Source organism: Mesoplodon bidens (assembly GCF_964165515.1).
Source record: "Mesoplodon bidens genome assembly, chromosome: 1".
NCBI classification, from domain to species: Eukaryota; Metazoa; Chordata; class Mammalia; order Artiodactyla; family Ziphiidae; genus Mesoplodon; species Mesoplodon bidens.
In genome coordinates, this window is record NC_138176.1 from 93,764,598 (window position 1) to 93,785,558 (window position 20,961).

Genomic DNA, 20,961 nt, shown 5'->3' on the forward strand with positions numbered 1-20,961 from the left:
TTAGTTGGCTTCCAGGCAGGCAAAATAAATGTCACACAGCGTCTGTGTATTGGGAAGCTAACAGACGATCCGGGGAAGAGCTCCCTTCAGATAACAAGGAAATTTTGTACCTAGCACAGTGCCTGAGCTCTGGCCCGTTATCTTATGTTTTATATGACAGATCAAATTTGGGAAACCTTGAAAGAATGCTTGCTCTGCTGAGTGACAGGAAAAGTATTGGGCCTGCTTTCAAGGAACTCTCTTTGGCATATATAAGATTGAGCTCCCATGGAAAGTCACCAGGACAGTCGGAGATGCCTTTTTGATGCACTGTGGAAATGTATATATGTAGACACAAACTCTGGAGGGGAGGGCAAGGGAAACCTACAGAGGAGATAAAAGTTGGGCAGGTCCTGAAGGATGAAATCGTTTTAGGCAAACAGGGCTCTTTTTCCGCGCTCTAAGTTTTCGGCAGATTAAAAGCGGCAAATTAGAAAGCAAAGGTTTGCTGTAGGTGGCCACACCGACGGCCGCCGGAAACATGAAAAACAGAAGAACTCAAACACAGCGGTTTGACTGGAGCGTTGGGTGCAGGCATGGAGCAGTGGAAAAGAGAACTGGTGGTGATGGGAGGGTGTTGGGTGTTGGGGTACCTGCGAAGTAAGCTGAGACCGCAAGGTGAAGGGCTGGGAGCTCTTGGGACAGATGGTGGGAGCTAAGTTTGGCCTGAGGGAAGAGTGAGCTGGGTAAGCGCTCCAGAGAGCGGCGTTCCTTCTGTTTCAGGGAGCGGAATTAAGGGGGCTGTACCCGTCTGTGGGAGCCTTCGGGAACCCTGAACTTCTTAGCGCTTATCTATTCACAGCCTTCACTACCTGTTTTCTCTATTTACTTAGGCTTTTTACTCCTTGAGGCAAAAACATGCTTAGGTATTTCTTTTCTGCCCCCTGTGGTGCCTGTCAAAGTGTCCTCTGGAGTTATAAGCACTCAATAAACGCTTGCTGTTAGCTCATGTACACAGTTTGTCCTGCAGCAATTAAAAAAAAGAAAAACTTGCTTTTTAAGTTCAGAATTAATCAGAAGAGGGGTTCGTGAATTATGTCCGTGTGCTAACGGTGCCCGGTAAAAGGTTAAGAGTCCTGTTTCCCTCTGACTTTGGTTGGGGAGCCGGTCCTCGCTCACTCTGTTGACTCTCAGCACTGCCTCATACCCACTTTGGGAGAGCTGGGTTAGAAAAGGCTCTCCTGGAATGTCCTCTCAGACTTAGACTCTTCCCCTTTCTGGACTAGAGGGTGTGCATTCTTGATGTCTCTGTGTGTGTCTAAATGTGCTCCTGTAATCCAGTGACATCGGATTAGGGCCAATCATTTTAATTTAAATGCCAATTTAAAGGCTTTATGTCCAAATACAGTCACATTCTGAGGTATTGGGGGGTTAGGCTTCAACATATGAAATTTTGGGGGACACAGTTCAGCCCATAACAGCCCTAGAAGACCAAATGCTTCATCTAAACCTATATTTCCACCCAGAACTCTAGGGGAAGAGAGTACCCAAAATCCCCACTGGAAGTCGATCCATCAGGTCACCTTACTGGTAATGGGCCTTTTTTATCCTCCAGCTAATATGCTATGTCTGTGCTGGCCCCCCTGAAGAAGGCAGGGATGGAGGACCAAGGTAAATACTTATAGGGTACAACCTGTGTTTTGTTCTACACTAGGCTATATGTGGAAATAGAGTGGTGGTGGTAGAGGATGAGGATGATAGCTGCCAGTGGAAAGGAGGCAGGCTGGCCTGTGTCGTATAGTTGATTCAGTGTAAAGCGAGTGGTGACACTTCATGGCTGTGCTGTCTGTCCAGGCCTGATGATTTGGTCATTATGGCGGATGATGGTCGTGGTAAACAGCTCTCATTACGACCCCTAGAATGCCAAGCCGTATGAACACACGTACGTTATCTGCGCCACGGAGCACACTTTCTACCCTTTCTGAGGGCAGCTGCTACCCAGTGTGGGCTTCTGCCACCAGCCTGCCTCTTTGCACTGGAGCTCATCCTCTTGTGTAGGCACATGGTGGGTGTGAGTAGGTGCCTTCTGCCCCTGCAGTCAGGTGCACAGAACTGAGCCTGCCCTTAGCCGAGTCTGAGTACTTGGCAGCCCTGCTTGTGAGATGGGCGGTCTGTGCAGTGGCCTCTCCCCAGCCTTTCCAGCCTGCAGTCCCGACGGAAGTTTGGCTGCAGCTCCCGACCCAACGCAGAGCATGTCAAAGTGGAGAAGAGGCAGCTGCGGACGTCAGCTTGGGGCCCCAGCACCAGCCACAGTCACGGCTAGGCCCCGCTGGCCTCCTGGGCTGGAGCCCTTTGCTTTGATTTCTGGCCTGGTCCAGGGGAATACCGGTGTGGTATTTACAGTTGGGGATGGACGGGCATTTTCTGTGCCAGTGCAAGCCCTCATCCAGCTGCAGTCATAGTTGTTGAAGCTTTTCTCCAGGTGCCCTGGACTGCCAGCCTTGGCAGTTGGATGAAGTAGCACTGGGGTGTTTGCAGGCTGTGTCTGTAATTGCTGGGCTCCTGGGACTGGGTGGCTCAGCCAGTCTCTGAAGTTATGCATTGTGCCAGGGTGTGGCTTGGGGAAACAAGCACTTTATTTCCTGCTTCCCAGTCCATGGTCCTCTGTGTTAGGGGTTTTGGCAAATGTGGCGGTGGGTCCACCAGCTATTTTTGGTGTTTCCATCCAGCCTGCAGGGAGGAGGGAGGAGCTGGAGGTTGAATCGGTCATCATTGGCCAGTAATTTTATCAATCATGCCTCGGTAATGAAGCCTCCATAAAAACCCAAAAGGACAGAGTTCGGAGAGCTTCCAGATGGTGAGCGTGTGGTGACTGGGAGAGAATGGTGCACGCTGAGAGGGCATGGAAGCTCTGTGCCCTTTCCCCATGCCTTGTCCTACGTATCTCTTCATTTGGCTGTTGGCTCATATCCTTCAATATCCTCTTAGAATAAGTTGGTGATCTAGTAAGTAACATGTTTCTCTGAGTTCTGTGAGCCGCTCTAACAAAGTACTTGAACCCGAGGAGAGGGGCTTATGGCAGGGAACCCCTGCCAGTCAGAAGCACAGGTAATAACCTGGGCTTGGCAACTGGCATCTGAAGTGGAAGTTGGTCTCATGGGGCTGAGTCTGGAATCTAATTCTGTCTCCGAGTCAGAATTGAGTTGAATTCTTGGACACGCTGCTGGCGTCTTGACAGTTGCTTGTTGGTGTGGGGAAGCTTCCACAAGCACGTGTTGGTATTGGGTCTGGGAACCATTTTCACCTGCCTAATGCCCTAAATTTCAGGGCTGTGTTGACCTCCCTGTGGGAAGGCCTGGCGTGTGGCGAGGGGTCTGGGGCCAGGCACCCCTTGTGAGGGCCCTGCCTGGTCTTCCGGTTTTCACACCCGCGCTGACCCTGAAACACTTCTGTCTTCTTCAGTTATCCAGCCAGCTTCTGCTCCATCACTGGTGATAACGAAGGCACAGAGAATAGCTGAGTAAAATTCAAACCTACTAATTCTGCACTTAGTAATGCAGGTCGATGAGTGGCAAACATGAAGATTTGTGAGGACTTTTGTTTTTCTGGGCTCTCTCCAGCTTACAGATAAAAAATGAAGAAAGACCAGAATTTTTAGTGGATGAAACATACTTTCTGCTTTGGACCCTTTATGTTACATTTTTTAATAACTTGCTGTCATTTTTTTGGTTTGGCTGTGCTTGGTTTCCTTCATGGCAAGTCTTTGGTGGTTTCTCTTTTGCATAAAAGTTAACTCTGCATCCACTTCTCTTCCTGTTTGACTGTACCTTTAATTTGCTCCTTTCCCCCCATCAGTTGCATCTTGTGACACCGCAGAGTTGTGTAGGAATTCTTGAAATGTGGAATTTTTGGCTCAAGTACTGCAGAATGTGGGCTGTACCCGTGTCTCCTCCAGGCACATGGAGATGGCTTTACCCCTTTTCAAACCCGACTTGTGGCTTGTCCTTGACATTGATGGGCAGAGCATCATCTTGGGCTTGAGGAGTAACTAGCACAGCATGATCTGGTCTGTGGCCTTGGACTTAACAGAAGGGCTGGGTGACCATGAAACATTGTGTCAGTTGGTCAAAGGCCCAAGTGTGTTGAAACATTCCTGGGCCAGTTCTCTTAATGTACCCTATTAAGCTTTGTTTTTTGGAAGGTGGAAGTGAGTTGGACGGTTAGAGCTAAGCCATGCTGGGATGGAAGGGCTGGGCTGTGGGAGACATGGGGTCAGACCCTGATGGAAACAGCAGTGGTGTGAGAGGCTTGTCTTCTATCATGCAGTTCAAGCAAATAGAACTACATTACATGTGTTTTCTTCTTGCAGATAGGGCTTTCCAGAGCACCACTTTACTGGCACAGGGCTGGCCTTGCCTTGCTCTCTCCAGTCTTCTCTGTTGTGGTGACACCAGCTGGCCTGCAGGGTTCCACCCTTGCTGGTCCTGAGCACCTTCCTTTGTTAAGTTGGTTTAACACTCCTGAAGACACGAGAGTAGTGTTTAGCATCTAGGAGCGGGGTCTGAGACACAGGAGATTCGCCATTTGGTCAGTGGTGAGGTTCTTTTGTAGTTTGCATTTGTGGTGATGTGAGCAGCCACCCAGGCTGCCATTCATTCTCATTTCTGAACCTTTCATGCGCTGCACCACCTGGGAGGCTTAACACACACGAACTACCAAATGTCGGAGGTGTGTGCAATATGTATTAGATTTACTCTTGAGGGTTTTTCCTTATTTTAGATCTAGGGCAAGACAGCATGACTATTTTTAATATTTCAAAGGAGAGTGTTCGAGATAAATGCATAACAGCACCAGAAAGCAGGGTTCGTAATGCAGTGCACGCACAGGATCCACGCTCATGATGCTGTGACCTGTGAGCCTTCTATAGCTTTTATTATTCCCCCCACATTTCTGTTTTAAGGGAAGTTGGGGATAGTAAAACAAAGCAAGGGTTTATTTTCTGTTAATTCTTCTCAGTGTTTCATGGATATTAATTGTTGATACTCAAACAGCATATATGTCAAGAATTTAAAAGTCACGTACATTTGTCACTAGAGCGGACTTAACTTTAGGTAGTAATATCTTGTGTGTGGGCAATAAAATAAATTTAGATATTATTGCCAAATTTTTAGAGTTCCTAACTTCTCCTGAAAGCAACAAGAAAATAAAACAAAATTTTGCTTGCCATATTCTTCTTTTTTTTTTTTTTTTACAGTACACGGGCCTCTCACCCCTGCGGCCTCTCCCGTTGCGGAGCACAGGCTCCGGACGCGCAGGCTCAGCGGCCATGGCTCACGGGCCCAGCCGTTCCGTGGCATGTGGGATCCTCCCGGACCGGGGCACGAACCCGTGTCCCCTGCATCGGCAGGCGGACTCCCAACCACTGCGCCACCAGGGAAGCCCCACTTGCCATATTCTTAATTTAGCTTGTCATTAAATGTTAGCATTCTGAAAACAACAAAATGCAGCACCAACCCAGCATAATCTTAGCATGTGGTTTTTAAGAACTAACAAGTGGCCAGTGTTTTACTATAGTGTAAATCAGAATCTCCCAGTCCTTTTGGTGTTTGAAATACTCTAATTTCTGGTTTTAAATTTTTTTTCCTCCAACATACTTTCAAAAAAAATGTTCTGTGACATAACTTTTTAAAATTAAAATGGCTGCAAATTATTTTTGCTTGGATAATATTCTGAGAAGTATCCAGAGGGAACATGGATGAGGGAGGAGAACTGGCGTAGGAACGTCAAGGCACTTGCTTGGAGTCTCCTGTGGACTTGCCGTGGATCTGTTTGTAGATGGAGGTGTGTTCCAGTCAGGAAGCAGTGCCCCCGCCACGCTGTCTTTAAAGGCATTAGTGCTTTGTTTTCCATGGCCTCATCTTCCTCGAGCTCAAAAGCATGTCTTCTAATAGGTGAAACAGAGCCACCTTCGGCTCTTGAGTTACAGTCCCAAACAACGACGCTGTGTTTTTGTTCACTTAAAGACTTTTTTTTAAAAAAAATTGAGGATCTGCTGTGTGCACAGCACTGACTTAGGTATACTGTATGTTGTAAATAGGTATTACACAGTTTTAAAGTGAATTAGAAGGAGGAAATCACCATCAACAACTGTCTGCTGCTGGACGTGGGAGGATCCAGTTTCTCACTGTTCAGCAGCAAAGTCTAGGTTTTACACAAACCACCTGTGTAGGGTAGAACGGAGCATTTTCTTTTCCTTTACTGTTAATGTTAACTTTAATGTTAATGTATAGGATAAAACGGAGCATTTTCTTTTCCTTTACTGTTAATGGATGGTAGAAGATCAATTATTTTCTGCACACATTTAAAGTTGTACACTTTGATACATTTTGACATGTTTACACCCATGAAATCATAAAGCTCATGATAATCCTTCTCTCCCCACTTTCCCCAGTCAACCTCTGATCTACTCTCTGTCACTATAGATTAGTTTATATTTTCCAGAGTTTTATATAAATGGAATAATACAATACATACTCTTTTTATCTTTTCACTCCACATAATTATTCCTACATTCATCCGTGTTGTGTGTATCAACAGCTCGTTCTTTTTTATTGCTGGGTAGTATTCCATGGTGTGGATATGCCACTGTTTGTTTATTCATTCACTCTGTCGGTGGATGCTTGGGTGGTTCTATAAATAAGCTAAGAACATTCCTTATGTCAGTGATAATTTAAACTTAGCTTTTCCCCCAGTCTTTCCCTTTCTGCAAAGTGAGTTTAATAAGATTAATTTTTCTCTTCCTCTTTTTGCATTAGGCAAATTAAAGGAAGAGGAACAGACTTTATGGGTGGACCAGAATTTCTCTTGGGTAATACAGTCAGATACCAAATTTGTAGCATTTTTGAATGTCTGTTTTTAAAAGCAGGCAACATTTTTCAAGAATATAAAAGCAGCCCTGGAAAAAGTTTCTAAATGATTGCCATTACTTGGATGTGTCCTATGCCAGCAAAGCTGCAAGCTTCCTGGCAACCTTGGAAACTACCCTGGAGGGATCCTGACAGATCCCCAAAAGGGCAAAAGAGGGTCGTAAAACTTAAGAATGCATGAATTTGTTGTTGCTGCTTTAACTCTGAAAGTGTTTGACATAAGCATTTGTGTCCCCCCCGACCCCATGTTAGTTATTGAAGTACAGCAATGGAATGGTTTAAAATTTCTTGTCATTTATAACCCTGTACATAGTGATGCACAGTAAACGGGGATCCCTGTCTGCCCTGCACCTCTTTGCCCTCCCTGAGGCCTGGGGCCGTCCCGTCTGCAGTTGTCTTGTGCTTTTCCCCGTCTCTTCTTTCCGCCTGTGGGCTGGCCAGACGATGGCCTGCAGGACCGGACGGTGGAAGAGAGGCCTGTCTGGAGACATGAGCTGCCTGGCTGCCTTCCTCACCAGGTTCCTAATTTGTCTTCTGTCTTCCTTTTTCCAATGATGACCAGATTCAGAACTTCCTACAAGTCAGGCTCACCCCAGTGTGCCCAGAATATTTCTTTCAGTGTGGGTGTGAACTTTATTCTTGTTCATCTAGGAGTCTAAAGAGATATACTTAGGATTGTTTTTTAAAGAAGAATTTTCGAAACTGTTACTGAACAGTGCAGTAGGGTCACCAATAGGAAATCTAATTCTGCTGGCCTAGCAGCAGTCAGTTGACCCAGTAAACAAGCCTCAGGACTGGCCATCAAGGGTAGTGCCCTTCCCTGTCAGAGGGAAGCTTGGCAATCCCCTTTAGTCTCTGTCATTGCAAATCTGATGATAGGCTTATAGGCAGAACCTACTTCTTAATGCCCCCAAGGTCTTAAGGATACTTTGATTCTGTGTCCCTTGTCTCTGGAATCTGTGGAGATAAGGGTTTCCTGTTCTGAGTGGCAAGTGATTTTACTGGTAGAATGGCAGTTCCCTCAGTTTTTAGCTTTTATTTGGGGCGGGGAGTTGTTAATTTCTGGGAAATGGTACAGCTTGTTCACCATGGAGGCAAGTTACTGGGAAGGTAGACAGGTCGTTAGGAGGGCTGTTTCAGATCTCTGGTGTCAGTATGGCACCCACAGACAGGAGGCGGTGGCAGAGGCAGAGAAGAGGAGCTGGGCTCTGAGCTGTTGGGCCGTGGAGTGGATGTGTCCTGAGTGCAGAGAGTCTAGAATGACTCTCTGATTTCGGACTTCAGGTAGAGATGGTGGTGATATGCGTCAAAGTAGGAATAGGAGAGCAGGTTTGAGTAAAATGTCTAGCCCAGTTGCTGTTGTGCTGGGTTGACTGATCTCAGGAACGCCGTGGGCTCGACTGATGTCTGATCTGAAGGTGAACATGGACCTGGTGCTGGGGAGGGAGGTTAGTGTGGGAATGCAGGTCTTACAGTCTCCTGGGCCTGCCAGGTAAGACTGTGGGCGTGGATGGGCGCTCCCCGGGGAGGGCACTGGAGCAAGAAGGTGAGAGAGCTCATGCGTGGAGGACAGGGACCCACAGAGTGGGGACACCAGGAAGGAGAGTTGCCGCTGCGGCTGAGGGATCGTCTCGGGCAGGGTGGAGCCAGTGCTGCAGAGGGTCTCAGGTGTGAGAGGAGCTCAGACTTGGTGGTGGTTAAGAGACATAGGTGGCCTGGTAGGGCTTCCAGTTTCCATGGCTTGGCGGGGGAGAGACCCCACGACAGAGGATAAGGGCATCTTGTCCTCAGAGCTCAGAAGAGAGCTGACAGGCATTCTCTGGGGAAGCGGAGTAGGCAGTTTTAAAGGTGATTTGGCCGGAGCACCTAGTCTATGGTGGGTCTGAGTTTCCCTTTTTTAGGGATTGCTAAGTTCTTTTGTGGAGTCAAACCTTTTGGGGGATGGCTTTAGGATTTAGTACAACGATGTTAGTGTTTAAAAACTTACTGAAGATTAAAAAAGAAGTTTCTGGATTTATATTTACCAGTGCAAGGCTTTGAACCTCTTAAGAAGTGCAGGCTTGCGGATGAAGAAGGCTCTGCCTGCATGGTGTTCTTGAAAGGCCTCTCCCCTCCGTGAGTTGTACCTGTGATGCAGCAGCCCTGAACACAGTGTGTGCGGAGTGGTCTTGTTGGCCTGCTGTGGGAAGTGAGCGTTTAAGTGAGCAATGGGGGTGGAGGAGCTCCAGGGGAGAGAGGAGAGCTCTGGCAGAGCATCGGGCCGTCTCCTGGGGTGGTGCTGAGGGGCGCCTTGCTGAGTCTGGTTAAAAAAAAGAACCCTGTGAAACCCTCAGTGATTTGTGTACTTTTAATTATTCCTATTCGGATATTTGTTTCTTTAGGCCTGTCAACTACTTGGTCACAGAATTCCAGATCCCAGCACAGGAGAAGTTCATGCTCCAGACATGAAGATCGAAAGCCTTCGGAGGTATTTCTTGAATGCTGGCATGACTGTGCATGTCGTACCTGTGTGCATGAGTACATATGGTTGACACACACACCTGGTTGGTTGATATTGGTGTCAGTCTGTGCATTCTTGGGCAAGTTACTTAACCTCTCTGTGCCTCAGTTTCCAAATCTGTAAGATGGGGATAATATAGGTGTTCACCTCGTAGGATTTTTGTGAGAATTAAGTGGGTTAATACCCAGAGGTTAATATGTAGAAGGTAAATCCTGCTCAGTAAATGTTAGCTATTATTATTAATTCTTTTTATTTTTATTTTTTTTCCTTCTCTGTTTCACCTTTGCTGGCTCCCAACAACTTTTCCTGTGGCCTGGAGGTCAGCATGTTCAGCTGCTGCCAGTCACTGCCAGCCTCAAGTTAGTTTTAGTCATGAATTTGTGGCTTGTTTGGCAAAACCCAGTGTAATTCTGGGATTTTGTTTAGGGGATTATGCTTAAGGCTTTCTCCCCTTCTTTTGAAATTTGTTTCTCATCTTACATTTCCCTGCTCCCTCACATTTTGTTATTATCTACCTATCTGTCATCTATCTATCCAGAATTGTTTTTAGGTGAGTTTCTTTGTGGCTTTTGTTGGTTAGGGGCCCCTCCCACTCCTGAGACCTGTGTTTTCTGAAAACCTTGGACTGGGCTCTGAGGAGCTAAGTGATTGAAGGAAAGGCATTTTAGTTTGTCACAGTGTTTAGGTGAGCAGGTTATGGGGAGGAGAGTTTTCGGTCCAGCCCCTTGCTTTTGCACTGCCTCTTAGTGGGATGACTTCAAAGACAGCCTCATCCTGTAGCGACTGAGCAGAGGCCACCATCCATGAGGAACTTCTTCGACGGTAGCGGGAAAGCCGGGGGCGCTGTGTTGAGGAGCGTAGGATTATTTAGTTGTGGAATAACTTTCTCCATGAGGAAGTAGTATATAATATACTTTAGAATTGTGGAAAACCATCCCAGGGGACACTTAAACATTAGATCAGATGTTCATGAGAAGGTGGCCGTTTTATCACCTTGATTTATTCCAGGCCTTTGTACTTTTGAATCTGCAGTGCTGCCTTCCTTTCCTCTGGTATTGGGAGTGACTCTGCTGCTCTTTTTTATCTCTTTAATTCCCTCCACAGCCCCCTCAATACCCTTCTGATGTCCACACTGCACTCCTGTTATTTCAGGGCAGGAATACAGGGTGCTCCAACAGGGAGCTGATAGCTGTGTGAGAGCACCAGTGCCCCGGGTGCAGCTAGAACCCCTCCCAGAGTCGGCACTGGGAAGTGTGGATGGCGCCAGTCTTGTCCTTGACCTGTGTTTTGTTCCAGGGTTGTTGTGTTTTTTTTCTGCGTTGAAATTACTTTATACTTGGAGTGCTCAGGTTGAGCCCTGCTGGGGACTCGGGAGCTCATGTCCGTTTGAGGGCATCTGTTTCAGTCCTTGACCATCCTCATCCAGGTCTCTGAGTGCAGGAATGTTGGGCTGCCTTTTCTCATCTTGTTGCTTCAGTTTGATTTTCCTTCTTCTTGGGCAAAATCCCTTATTTATTACTTATCAGACTTAGTTGGAATGTGTTTTTAACTGATGTGCTTCCTGAAGATGTAGATCTGTGACTTTGTTTGAAAGGACTTTTTGGGGGTCTGGAGGGCATGACCGACAAAGTTAATGCTCCCTGGGGCATGGGCATCTGCTGCAGGGCTCAGTGCCACAGGGGGCCCTGATCTTGTGCTTTTGTGGGAGGTGCACAGCCAGGTTCTTGCTTATTACTGGGACTTTAGAGATGAGGAGCGGCAAACTGGGGGAAAGTCAGGCCCAAAATGGCAGGCTGGAGACATGGCCCTCTTATTCAGACACTGCCTCAGACTTGGTTACGGTGAAGTTCATTAAAGTGATCACCAGCCTGAAAAGCCACCAGGAAAAACAAATACGGACCTATTAGCAGGCATATAATGTGAACTGTGCTTAGCAGCACAAGAAAGAACTCCCTGTCCCAAGAAGAGAGAGTTCAGCATTGTGACTTGTGTAAACAGAGAGTGTAGCTTACAGATGCAGGCACACTTGGTGCCAAATACAACTTTGGGCCAGCGCTAATGCCAGGGTCAGAGCTTCCTCGTGTGGCCCTGAGACAGGAGTGGACTGGGCTCCGGCCGCTTCCCGCCCCGCCAGGAGGAGCAGGCACGCGGGGGCCACCTTTGTGGTGCTCCTCTCCTGGCCCCAGATGAGGCCTGAGGGGCCCTCTTGGCCGAGGGGTACTTCTGAGTCTTGTGCGTCTGTTTGTGGCAGGGTGAAGAGAGGGTGGTAGCTTGCTTGCTTTCTTCTTTCTTCCTCTCTGTCTCCTCCCCTCCTTCCCTCCTCTCCTTTCCCCACAAATGCTGCTTTCCTAGTAGAAGTTATGCCAGGTGAAGGTGTGCAAACCCATTCTTTACCAACCCATTTTCTGCCTTGCCTCCACTGGTGTGTTGTTGCTTGTTTCCCAGATGTTTCCATCCTGTACTCTGCCTGGCTCTAGCCAACCAGGACCCGCCCTCCCCGGACACCTTGCTGTAAGCCCGGGTGCCTGGGCAGGCGGGAGGTGGGGAGAGGCAGTCTGAGTAGAGAAGAGGGATCCCTGGTGGCCCTGGGTTTTGGCTTGGAGTTGTTACATGGTTAGTGGAGTTTTATTTCTTAAACATTTACGAGAAAGGCACCCTTGAGTGAAATATCTCCCTCCAGGGATTTTTTTAGGCATGTGTTTTCAGCAGCCTGCTTGGTGAATTGGGAGTTCTTAGAAGTTTTTCCGGGGACGGCAGCGAGGTTCCTGTGTTGCAGTAGCTGGTGCAGACGTCGCCATCTCCCGGAGCTGGCGGGGGAGGGAGGGCAGTGTGAGCTGCTGCCACCTCCGACCCTGAGCGAGGCCCGGGGCGTGGCAGGCCGAGGGGTTTCCTGTAATAGGTCAGACTGGTTCTCTGTTGAAACAGTGACCTTGTTACCTGGCAGCTCCATGGTTACCCTGCAGCTGCCAGCGCTCTGAATAAGAATGCAAATATCCAATGTCAGTGACCCTTTCTTTCCCTTTCCAGGTGTTTAGGACAGACCTGATCACCGCCATGAAGTTGCATGACTCCTACCAGCTGAACCCGGAGGAGTACTATGTGCTGGCAGATCCCTGGAGACAGGAGTGGGAGAAAGGGGTCCAGGTGCCGGTGAGCCCTGGGACCATCCCTCAGCCCGTGGCCAGGTAGACGTGCCCCAGGGGAGGGGTGCCGCCTCTCCCCTGACAGTTGCCTTTCTGCCCCGACAGCCGGGTGCCTGAGAGGAGCAGCAGCGTTTGGGTCAGCAGTGAGGCTTCCGGGGAAAGAGAAATGCAGTAGAAACACACCTCAGGTCCGAAGGTAGTGCTTTTAAGGGCCATGGGCCTCTGAACTTAACATTGCAGCCACCTTGGGAAGGTGCCTCTCTCTTAGAGAGGAAGGTAAATTCCAAGGCTTCCTGGGAAGTGGCTGGCTGGGGGAGGGACATTTGGATGTCTGCACAGCTGTTTCCCCTCCCCTCTGGAGGGCCGCTGTGCTGGAGAGAGGTGTCCGTCGGTTGGCTCCTGCTGTGGTCCCTCACCTCTGGGGGAGGACGGGTGTGAGCAGTCCTGCCAGGTTAGGGTCCTGTGGGCGGGGAGCTTAGCGGAGGAGTGTGTTGATGAGTAGTCCTCGGATGGACTTGGTCTGGTTGCTCTTGGGCTTTCTCTGGATTTACTTCTAACCACTTTTCTCCTTAAGGGTCTTGAGGGTCGGCTCTTCGCTGACCGGCTTCAGCGTGAAGCTGGGCCGGTTTGCTTGTGTCCTCTCCGGCCGGCTCCACTGGCCTTGAGGCTGCTCGCAGGGCGAGGGAGCTGAGTGCCCTCTGTGCTTGGCTGGCAGCCGCCTTTGCCGCCGCCGCGTGGTCAGTCACCTGCCTGCTTTGCGAAATGACCTCTTTCACCATTGCCGAGTGTGGACTGAATTTACCCCTTGGCCCTCATCCACATCCTGTCCCTCAGGCACCGGCGGTGGTCGAGTCTGATTATTGTGTTTGGGATCTCGGTGACAAATGTCCCCATAAAGATGCAGGCTGAAATGACCGCTCCGATGCCTCCACACGTCAGACTGCAGCCCGTGGAGTGGATGGAGTGTTTCACTGGGCTCTGTAGGAGAAGCACGGTCTGGTTGCCTCAGGGCTGCATCTGGGGCACAGCACCGACTAGCTGTGCAGCACTGGCGACCCCAGTCCAGGGGTTACGAGCCCAGCACAAGACGAGTAAACGCTAACACAGCTCATGGAAGTGTCAGCTGAAACCCTGCCCTTAGTCGAGTAGGACGAATAACTCCTTTAACTGTGCCTGTCTCCGTGTCCTGTAGATAAAGCCACCCTGGCAATCATAAGGTGACGGAGACACCTTGACGGCCTCCTTGGACAGCTGGGTGTTAACGCGAGCTACCTGCACACCGAGACGTGCAGGTGGAGGGCCGGTGGCCATGTTGTGCTCCCGAGGCCCCTCACTCCCCATCAGCAGTGACTCACCCTCTTCCTGCGCGGACTTTGTTTTGTGGGGGCCAGCACTTCTCCAGGCGTTCCCGGGGCCGGGGCGAGGGTGCAAGTGCAGGAGTGGAGGGGACTTGCCCTCCTCCCTGGGCCCCCAGCTGTGCCGGGAGCATCCCGCCCGTGGCTGGGACTCTCTGGTTCTCAGACTGCTTAGTGATGGACAAGGCCTGAGTTCTAGAACCAGAGGTGACGGGTTTCTCCCCTTGGCTTCTCGGCCTTCTGCTGTGTGTGCCCTGCCGTGTGGCTGCTCTTGCTGCCTCCATGTCCCTGAGAACCCAGGGCTTGGTGGCCTCCAGCAGGGCGGGCAGGCCTGGTTAGTGGAAAGGGATGTAATCTTTAACCCTTGACACTGCTGTCACAGCGGGTGGCTGGGCACGGCAGCGTCCTTGGAGGCCACGTGGGAGAGGCTGATTTTGAAGACTTCTGCAGCGTTTTCACTTGCATCTATTTCTATTTTAGGGGTTTTAACGACTCCTGCTTTGTTTTGTCAGCGGTGGCGTTAGGGTTTTAACTCTCTGAACCTGGCAGTGACCTAGGTTATGGGGGTTGGAGGTGGAAGCTCGCTTGGGGCCTTCTGGCAGACTTTCTTTCTTGTGGCAGGAAGGGTAACCTGGCTGCCTGTTTTCTTGTTAACCAGGGTCGTGTCTGAAGAGAAGTCCCTCATGTTCATCAGGCCCAAGAAATACATCGTCTCGTCGGGCTCCGAGCCTCCAGAGCTGGGCTACGTTGACATCCGGACGCTGGCCGACAGCGTGTGTCGTTACGATCTCAACGACATGGACGCTGCGTGGCTGGAACTGACCAACGAGGAGTTCAAGGAGATGGGTGAGAGGCGGGGTCTCTGCTGCTTGGTTGCGGATGACGAGCAGCGAGCGCTTGAGGCCTGCGGTTCAGGGGCGATGCCAGCTCCGTCTCGGCCTCAGTCCGGTCTCAGAATCACGGGCTCTTTGTTGGAGGTGTGCGTGTCCAGCTGCGGCAGGTGTGCTGAGAGGGACTCAGCCCGTGTGCGTCTCATGGACAGAGAGGTGGGATCGAGGAGGGGTGTCTTCCACGGGCAGGAAAGCGGGGCTCCCAGTTCCTGCCCTGCCCTACACCCCGCAACTCCGCCAGTTACCTCAAGGGAACTGAGGCCCAGAGAAATGCAGTGCTTCCCCAAGATAACACAAGGGTCTGGTCCACAGCTTCCTGCTCCGGTGTTCTGTTTCTTCCTCCTCCGGCGGTGCTATTCGGATGCCGCCTTCTTCAGCTGTGGCCTGCAGTTTCTCACAGGAAATGCCACTCCAGCCAAGCTCACCGTTTTCCAAACATATCCCTCGTGTTTTCACCTCAGTGATTCCCCTTAAGTCCTTTTCCAAACCTGAGTGCTTTCTCCTCTCACCCCTTGATCGGTCCTGGCTTTCCTTTGGTGAAGCCCTACCTTAGCTGGGTGCCCTGCCCATTGTGATCCTTTCTACAAGTCGGCCATTCTCGTGTATGTACAGCTCAGAGTACCTCGTTTGCTTGCATCTCCTTGTGTCACGACCAGGATGACACTTGGATCTCGGCTCACACACCACTTCTGATTGCTAAGGGTTGCCTGAAGTGTGGTGATGGCAAGTCAGTGAGACCAAGTCTGGGCTTCCTGTGAGAGACGTGAGGATTAATTAGCATTGTGCTGTAGGTCAAGGTCGGGAAGTGGTGGCACAGGCCGTGTATTTGCAGTCTAGCACGTGGTAAATATTTACAGAGTGTTTCATGGTGGATTTCAAAGCCCTGAAGAACTAAGACTTCGTTTCGTGTGGATGCCTGAGCCTAGCACAGGGCCTGGCATGTAACCGATGCTGCCATGCATGCTGCTCCCCAGCCTCTGAGTGGGAATGATGGTGTGGACTGAGCTGGGAAAGCCGTTACTCCGATATTTTGATAAAGTAGATTTCCTTCCTTATGGTCCTTGGTTTTAGGTATTAGTGGCCAGGATGTTAGCAGGCTAGGAGGTGGGAGTCTGTTCAGAAGTTGTCAGTGCTCTCTTGGAACTGAATACTATGTTTTAGCTTCATAGACTATAAAATTCTACTTTGTAAAGACAACTGTACGCACTGGACTGGCTGGGTGTCCTGTGTTAAGGCAGAGGGACAGACGGCCAGGGACCGGGGGCTTCGGTGGATGGTCTAGGTGGTGAGTGCTGGGCTTGCTCATCAGACTGCAAGGCAGTGCTGAATACTTTGGCAGGATAAGCGATGCAGTTGTATAACATGTATTGAACGCATGCTTAAAGACGTTTGTCTTAGCTTTTATTGGTCTTTTTAATGGTAAAAATTAATTATAGGGCATAGGACTGTATTTTCAAAGCCAGTGGTGTTTTCAGAACTGGTAGGAGGAGTTGAGATGAAACCTCCCGGCCACGCAGAAACGACCTCGTCATGAAATAAGGTTTGAGATGATAGGTGGCTTTTTTGACTATGTGTTTAGGGCTTATCACAGTGTCAGTGCTAATGTGTTCTCCAAGTTTTCAGAAACTTGAAGTGTTAATTATATTTACGATAATGCATATAATTTGTTGTTGGCCCTAATGACACTTCTGTTGTTTCTTGCCAGTTACATGTGTTTGAATATTTTTTACAAGCTGTTTTTTCTTTCTGCGTGAGTATTTTCATTGTAGGAAGTTTGGAATACGTCCACAAATGGAAGAAAATAAAAGTCTTATCCCCACCACTAGCTGTAACCATACATGATAACCGCTTGAAGTTTGTTTTTGGCCATTCTTGCATAAGAATGCATTTTCTTTGATTCACCAGGAGCTGTCTGTCTCCTTTGCTTGACGTCCCTTGTGTTTCCGTCTTTCATGTGTCTGACTAACTATGCATCTCAACTTAGTAAATTCAGAGGGTGAGGAGGGATAAACCAGGTAAAAACATTTGAGTGTTCACAGTGAAATCTGTTCTCAGAGCGCCATTTTAAGTAGCAAGAATGGAATGTTTTTTGGAAAAAAATACCCAAACCATAATAGGTGGTCATGGTTTTGAAGTCACTTACATGCTAGTTGTTATATATAATATTGTAATGAAATGACAGTCTAACAATAATATATGCATTTAATATCCTGGAACCCTTTTGGGAATGATCTTTTTACAGCAAGCACTCCATCTTCAGTAGGGAACAAACTGTTGGGTGGAAGTCTCTTTCTGCCTTTGAATTTAAAGACCCTTCCTTGGAAGGGTCTGAGGGACATCCAATAGAACATATTTGGGGGCACTCAGGATAGATTTGTTTATAATATTATTTATTCATTGTGCATTTTTATTAGTATAAATAGTATTATATTTATTAATATGGGTTTATTAAAATGGTTTTGTGGCATTTTCCCTCCAGGAATGCCTGAGTTAGATGAATACACCATGGAAAGGGTCCTGGAGGAATTTGAACAGCGATGCTACGATAATATGAATCATGCTATAGAGACTGAAGAAGGCCTGGGGATTGAATATGATGAAGACGTTGTCTGTGACGTCTGCCAGTCGCCTGACGGTGAGGACGGCAATGAGATGGTGTTCTGTGACAAATGCAACATCTGTGTGCACCAGGTATGTGGGCAGCGGGGCCCGGAAGGAGCCCACCTGGGGTGGTTCCTCCAGACAGGGTCCATGAGTTAAAAACGTGTGCCCATCTTTTTGTTCCTGTCAGGTGCTTAGTGTTTGAAGTACTTCTTGTTACTTTTACAACCAGGAGAATAGGATCCTCTGTGGACCTCATTCTTTCTTTGCATAGTGTCTTTATTCCCAGCCACAGAAGTCAGGTTTACTTAGACTGTATGAGCCCCTCTGCCCTGCTCTAACACCTGGCTTTATAGCTATTGAGAACACTGGCGGGCAGGGGGCGGGGGGACTCTTGAAAAGGCGGTGAGTTTGCTGTGTTAGTTGCCCTTGCACAAGCTCGATGGCTTAAAATAACAAGAAGTTTATTGTCTTGCTATCTGGAAACTAGAAGTCTGAAATCAAGGCATCGGCAGGGCCATGCTCCCTCTGAAACCTGGAAGGAGAATCCTTCCTCGCCTCTCCTGGCTGTTTGCTGGCAGTTGTTGGCGTTCCTTGGCTTGCAGCTGCACAACGCTGGTCTCTGGCTTTGCCGTCACTTTGTGTCCTCCCCATGCATCTGTGTCTTCACACGTCGCCATCTTCTTGTAAGGACGCCAGTCACGCTGGATGAAGGGCCCACCCTACTCCAGTGTGACCTCATCTTAACTGACTACATCTACTGTGACCCTATTTCCAAATCAGGTCACATTCTGAGGTACTGGGGTTAGGACTTACTTTAACATATACTTTTCGGACACTATTCAACACATAACATTTGCTAACATGTTAGTATATAAACTGAGCCCTTGAACAAGAGGAAAGGGTCCCCTTTTCTTGAAAGTTATTTCCTGTCCTCCGTGATGTCGAGAGGATTTGGCGGTTGCTTCAGTAAGGTTGGGTACTGGGTAATTTAAAAAGCTTGGGAGAATCTTAGTCTTGACCCTTACCTCTTTCATTTATTTTTTAATGCAATAATGAAGTAACTTGTATTTCTTTGGGGACATGTGTTCACATGCACGCTTTAGTTAATAGGCTCTCCAGAGGTACTTGCTTTGAATTCACCTGTTGATGCTGAGATTTAAAACAAACTTAAGGGCTTGTGTGGGACAGTGGCTTGGGTGACCTCTTGGGAAGGAAAATCAAGTTTACTTTGTGAAGTTCCTGACTGTTGTTTTCTTTGTAATGTGTCTGCTTCCTGGGTTTCCCTTCTGCCTGAGGACTTTACCAGCGGTGACCTTGTCCCATCTCATCCTGATGGGGAGACCACAAGTCTCTGGCTTTTGAAGTCATGTTATAGCCCATCTTGTAGCTCTGGATTTTCAAATTATCTAGGCGCTTTCCTTGGGATAATTTAGAATTCTTATAGAGATATTGTTGTTTCAAGATCATGAGCATTGTGACTGCCATTGTTGCTTTTATGTTGTTGGTGCCATTTACTTGGATGATGTTTCAGTTTTTTTCCTGCCATTTTTACCCCCCCACCAACCCTCGCCATGAGACAAATCTTGTTTGAAAAAAAGGGTTCCGCTTGAAAACTGCTCAAACCCTGTGCTTATAAATGAGTTAACTGAAGTCAGGGTGGGCTGTTCAGCATCCCACTGCGGGTTAGTGGCAGAGTTGGAACTGGAACTCAGGGAGCTCTGGACGACACGCCACACACACACCCCGTCCCGTGCCTGGTCTGCTGTTCTTTCAGCCATACCACATTGCCTATTAGCATTTCCTGTGGTTCCTTTTTCTTTTGAGATGTTCTTCATGACTTGCCTTTCAGGCATCCTTTATTTAATCTTCTGTTTTACTTAGACTTGCTTTTCCAGTAAAAAAAAAAAAAAAAAAAAAAATTACCTCTTCAAATGAGACTTTGTCTAGAGTGCCTGATACAGACCTTTCTGATATTTGAAACCTTAATAGTGTCAGTTAGCTCTATTAAAAAAAATTTTTTTTTTTCCTTCAGTAAGTCTGCGTTGACAGTGGCTCATTCATGGCACTGACACAGCGCTCCTAAGCTCCAATCTTAGTGTCACTTAACTTCCCTGAACTATCATCCTGTGGTTTCCTTTTTGCATCCTGGATATTCAGATTGCATAGCGGCTGTGTTTTTCCTGTCTGGAGAATTGGAACTATGTTACTCTGTCTCTCCACTTCCTGACTTGTAGTTCATTTAAGGATAAAGTTCTGAACAGTTTGGTGTTTTTAAAAGGCTCTGAATGTGCTCCTGGTACCATCATGGTTTTGTTTCTTCACTTCTTTAACGTTTGCCTTTTCTTTCTTTGAACGGTCTTAATGACTTTAAGTTGCCTTGATTCCTGCAGTTTTTGCTGTCTTGTGTAATTTACCATCTTATGCAAAGCAGGCTTTGTTTTAAATATCCGCCAAAGAGACCAAATTCTCTTTGTCTAGAATGTCTCATTTTTCTGCGCCTGCTGTGCCCACTTGTGTGTGGGAGGGGGGCGGGGTGTCGGCGCCTGGTCAGTAGAGCTTGCTTAGCCCAGGGGGCGAGGCTGGTCCTTAGTTCCTTCTCGTTTTCACTGGTGTCTCGTGTAATAGCTTTGGGAGGTTCTCAGCTGCTTTGTGTTTTTTCCCTCACTTTATAGCCCACCTACATCAGTAAATCAGAGAGGGTTGCCTTCCGCCATCTAGCCCTGGAGAGAGTTTTGAGGATTTACTGCCCAGTATTTAGAAACTTGGTATATAGATGGGTATCTGTAGCAACACAGCAGATGTTTTACAAACCTTTCTGTCCTCAAGTAGTTTTCAGGACCACCCTCTGGTAGGTAAGTACGTTGTACCTTGTACCCACCTCCTGACTGCTGCTGTGAGGCTGCCCGGCACTGTTCCTGAAAGGAGTGCCTCTATTTTGGGGGTGCTTCTGTTAAAGTCTTTCTAGGCGTTTTAAAATTTGTAGACACACAGGGTAAAAATAACTCTTTTTTTCTCTTTCTCTCTTTTCCTTGGGGATGTGCTGTGGCTTTACAGGCCTGTTACGGAATTCTCAAGGTCCCAGAGGGCAGTTGGCTGTGCCGGACGTGTGCCCTGGGGGTTCAGCCCAAGTGTTTGTTGTGTCCCAAGAAAGGCGGAGCGATGAAGCCTACCCGCAGTGGGACCAAGTGGGTCCACGTCAGCTGTGCGCTGTGGATCCCCGAGGTGGGTGCCCTTGTTGGTGGTTCACCTTGGGAGCCCGTGGCTGTTCATCCTCACAGGGAGCCATTCATCACTGGGCCACATTGTAGCTGATGAGTAAAAAGACACCTTTGAGTTGCTACCCTTTTTTCCACCTTAAATTGAATCTCGAGCATGCTGTCATGTGGTCAGTGGTGTGTAAATTTGTGGAAATGTTACCTGGAGGCAGCAGTGAGTTGGACTCTGGGTGGAGGTGTTCAGACTTCCCTTCTGATGCCACTGCAGCTGACCCTCCGCTGCTGTCACGCTCCCAGAAGCGGACCCGCGGCGTGTGTTCGCGCTGCGGCCTGGGTGTGTGGCTCTGTC

At 48.5% G+C, this 20,961-nt stretch overlaps 1 protein-coding gene across 7 annotated transcripts in view; it reads left to right on the forward strand.

Annotated features, from left to right (window-relative positions):
• The window catches only part of JADE1 (jade family PHD finger 1), a 56,808-nt gene that overhangs the window by 17,613 nt on the left and 18,234 nt on the right, over positions 1 to 20,961 (forward strand). For all 7 annotated transcript variants that reach the window (XM_081240880.1, XM_081240878.1, XM_081240876.1 and 4 more), the window contains exons 3-7: positions 9,287 to 9,372; positions 12,433 to 12,590; positions 14,562 to 14,749; positions 17,273 to 17,484; positions 20,452 to 20,619. In XM_081240880.1, coding sequence (XP_081097006.1) covers positions 9,287 to 9,372; positions 12,433 to 12,590; positions 14,562 to 14,749; positions 17,273 to 17,484; positions 20,452 to 20,619 — 812 coding nt within the window. The remainder of the gene's footprint in view (positions 1 to 9,286; positions 9,373 to 12,432; positions 12,591 to 14,561; positions 14,750 to 17,272; positions 17,485 to 20,451; positions 20,620 to 20,961) is intronic.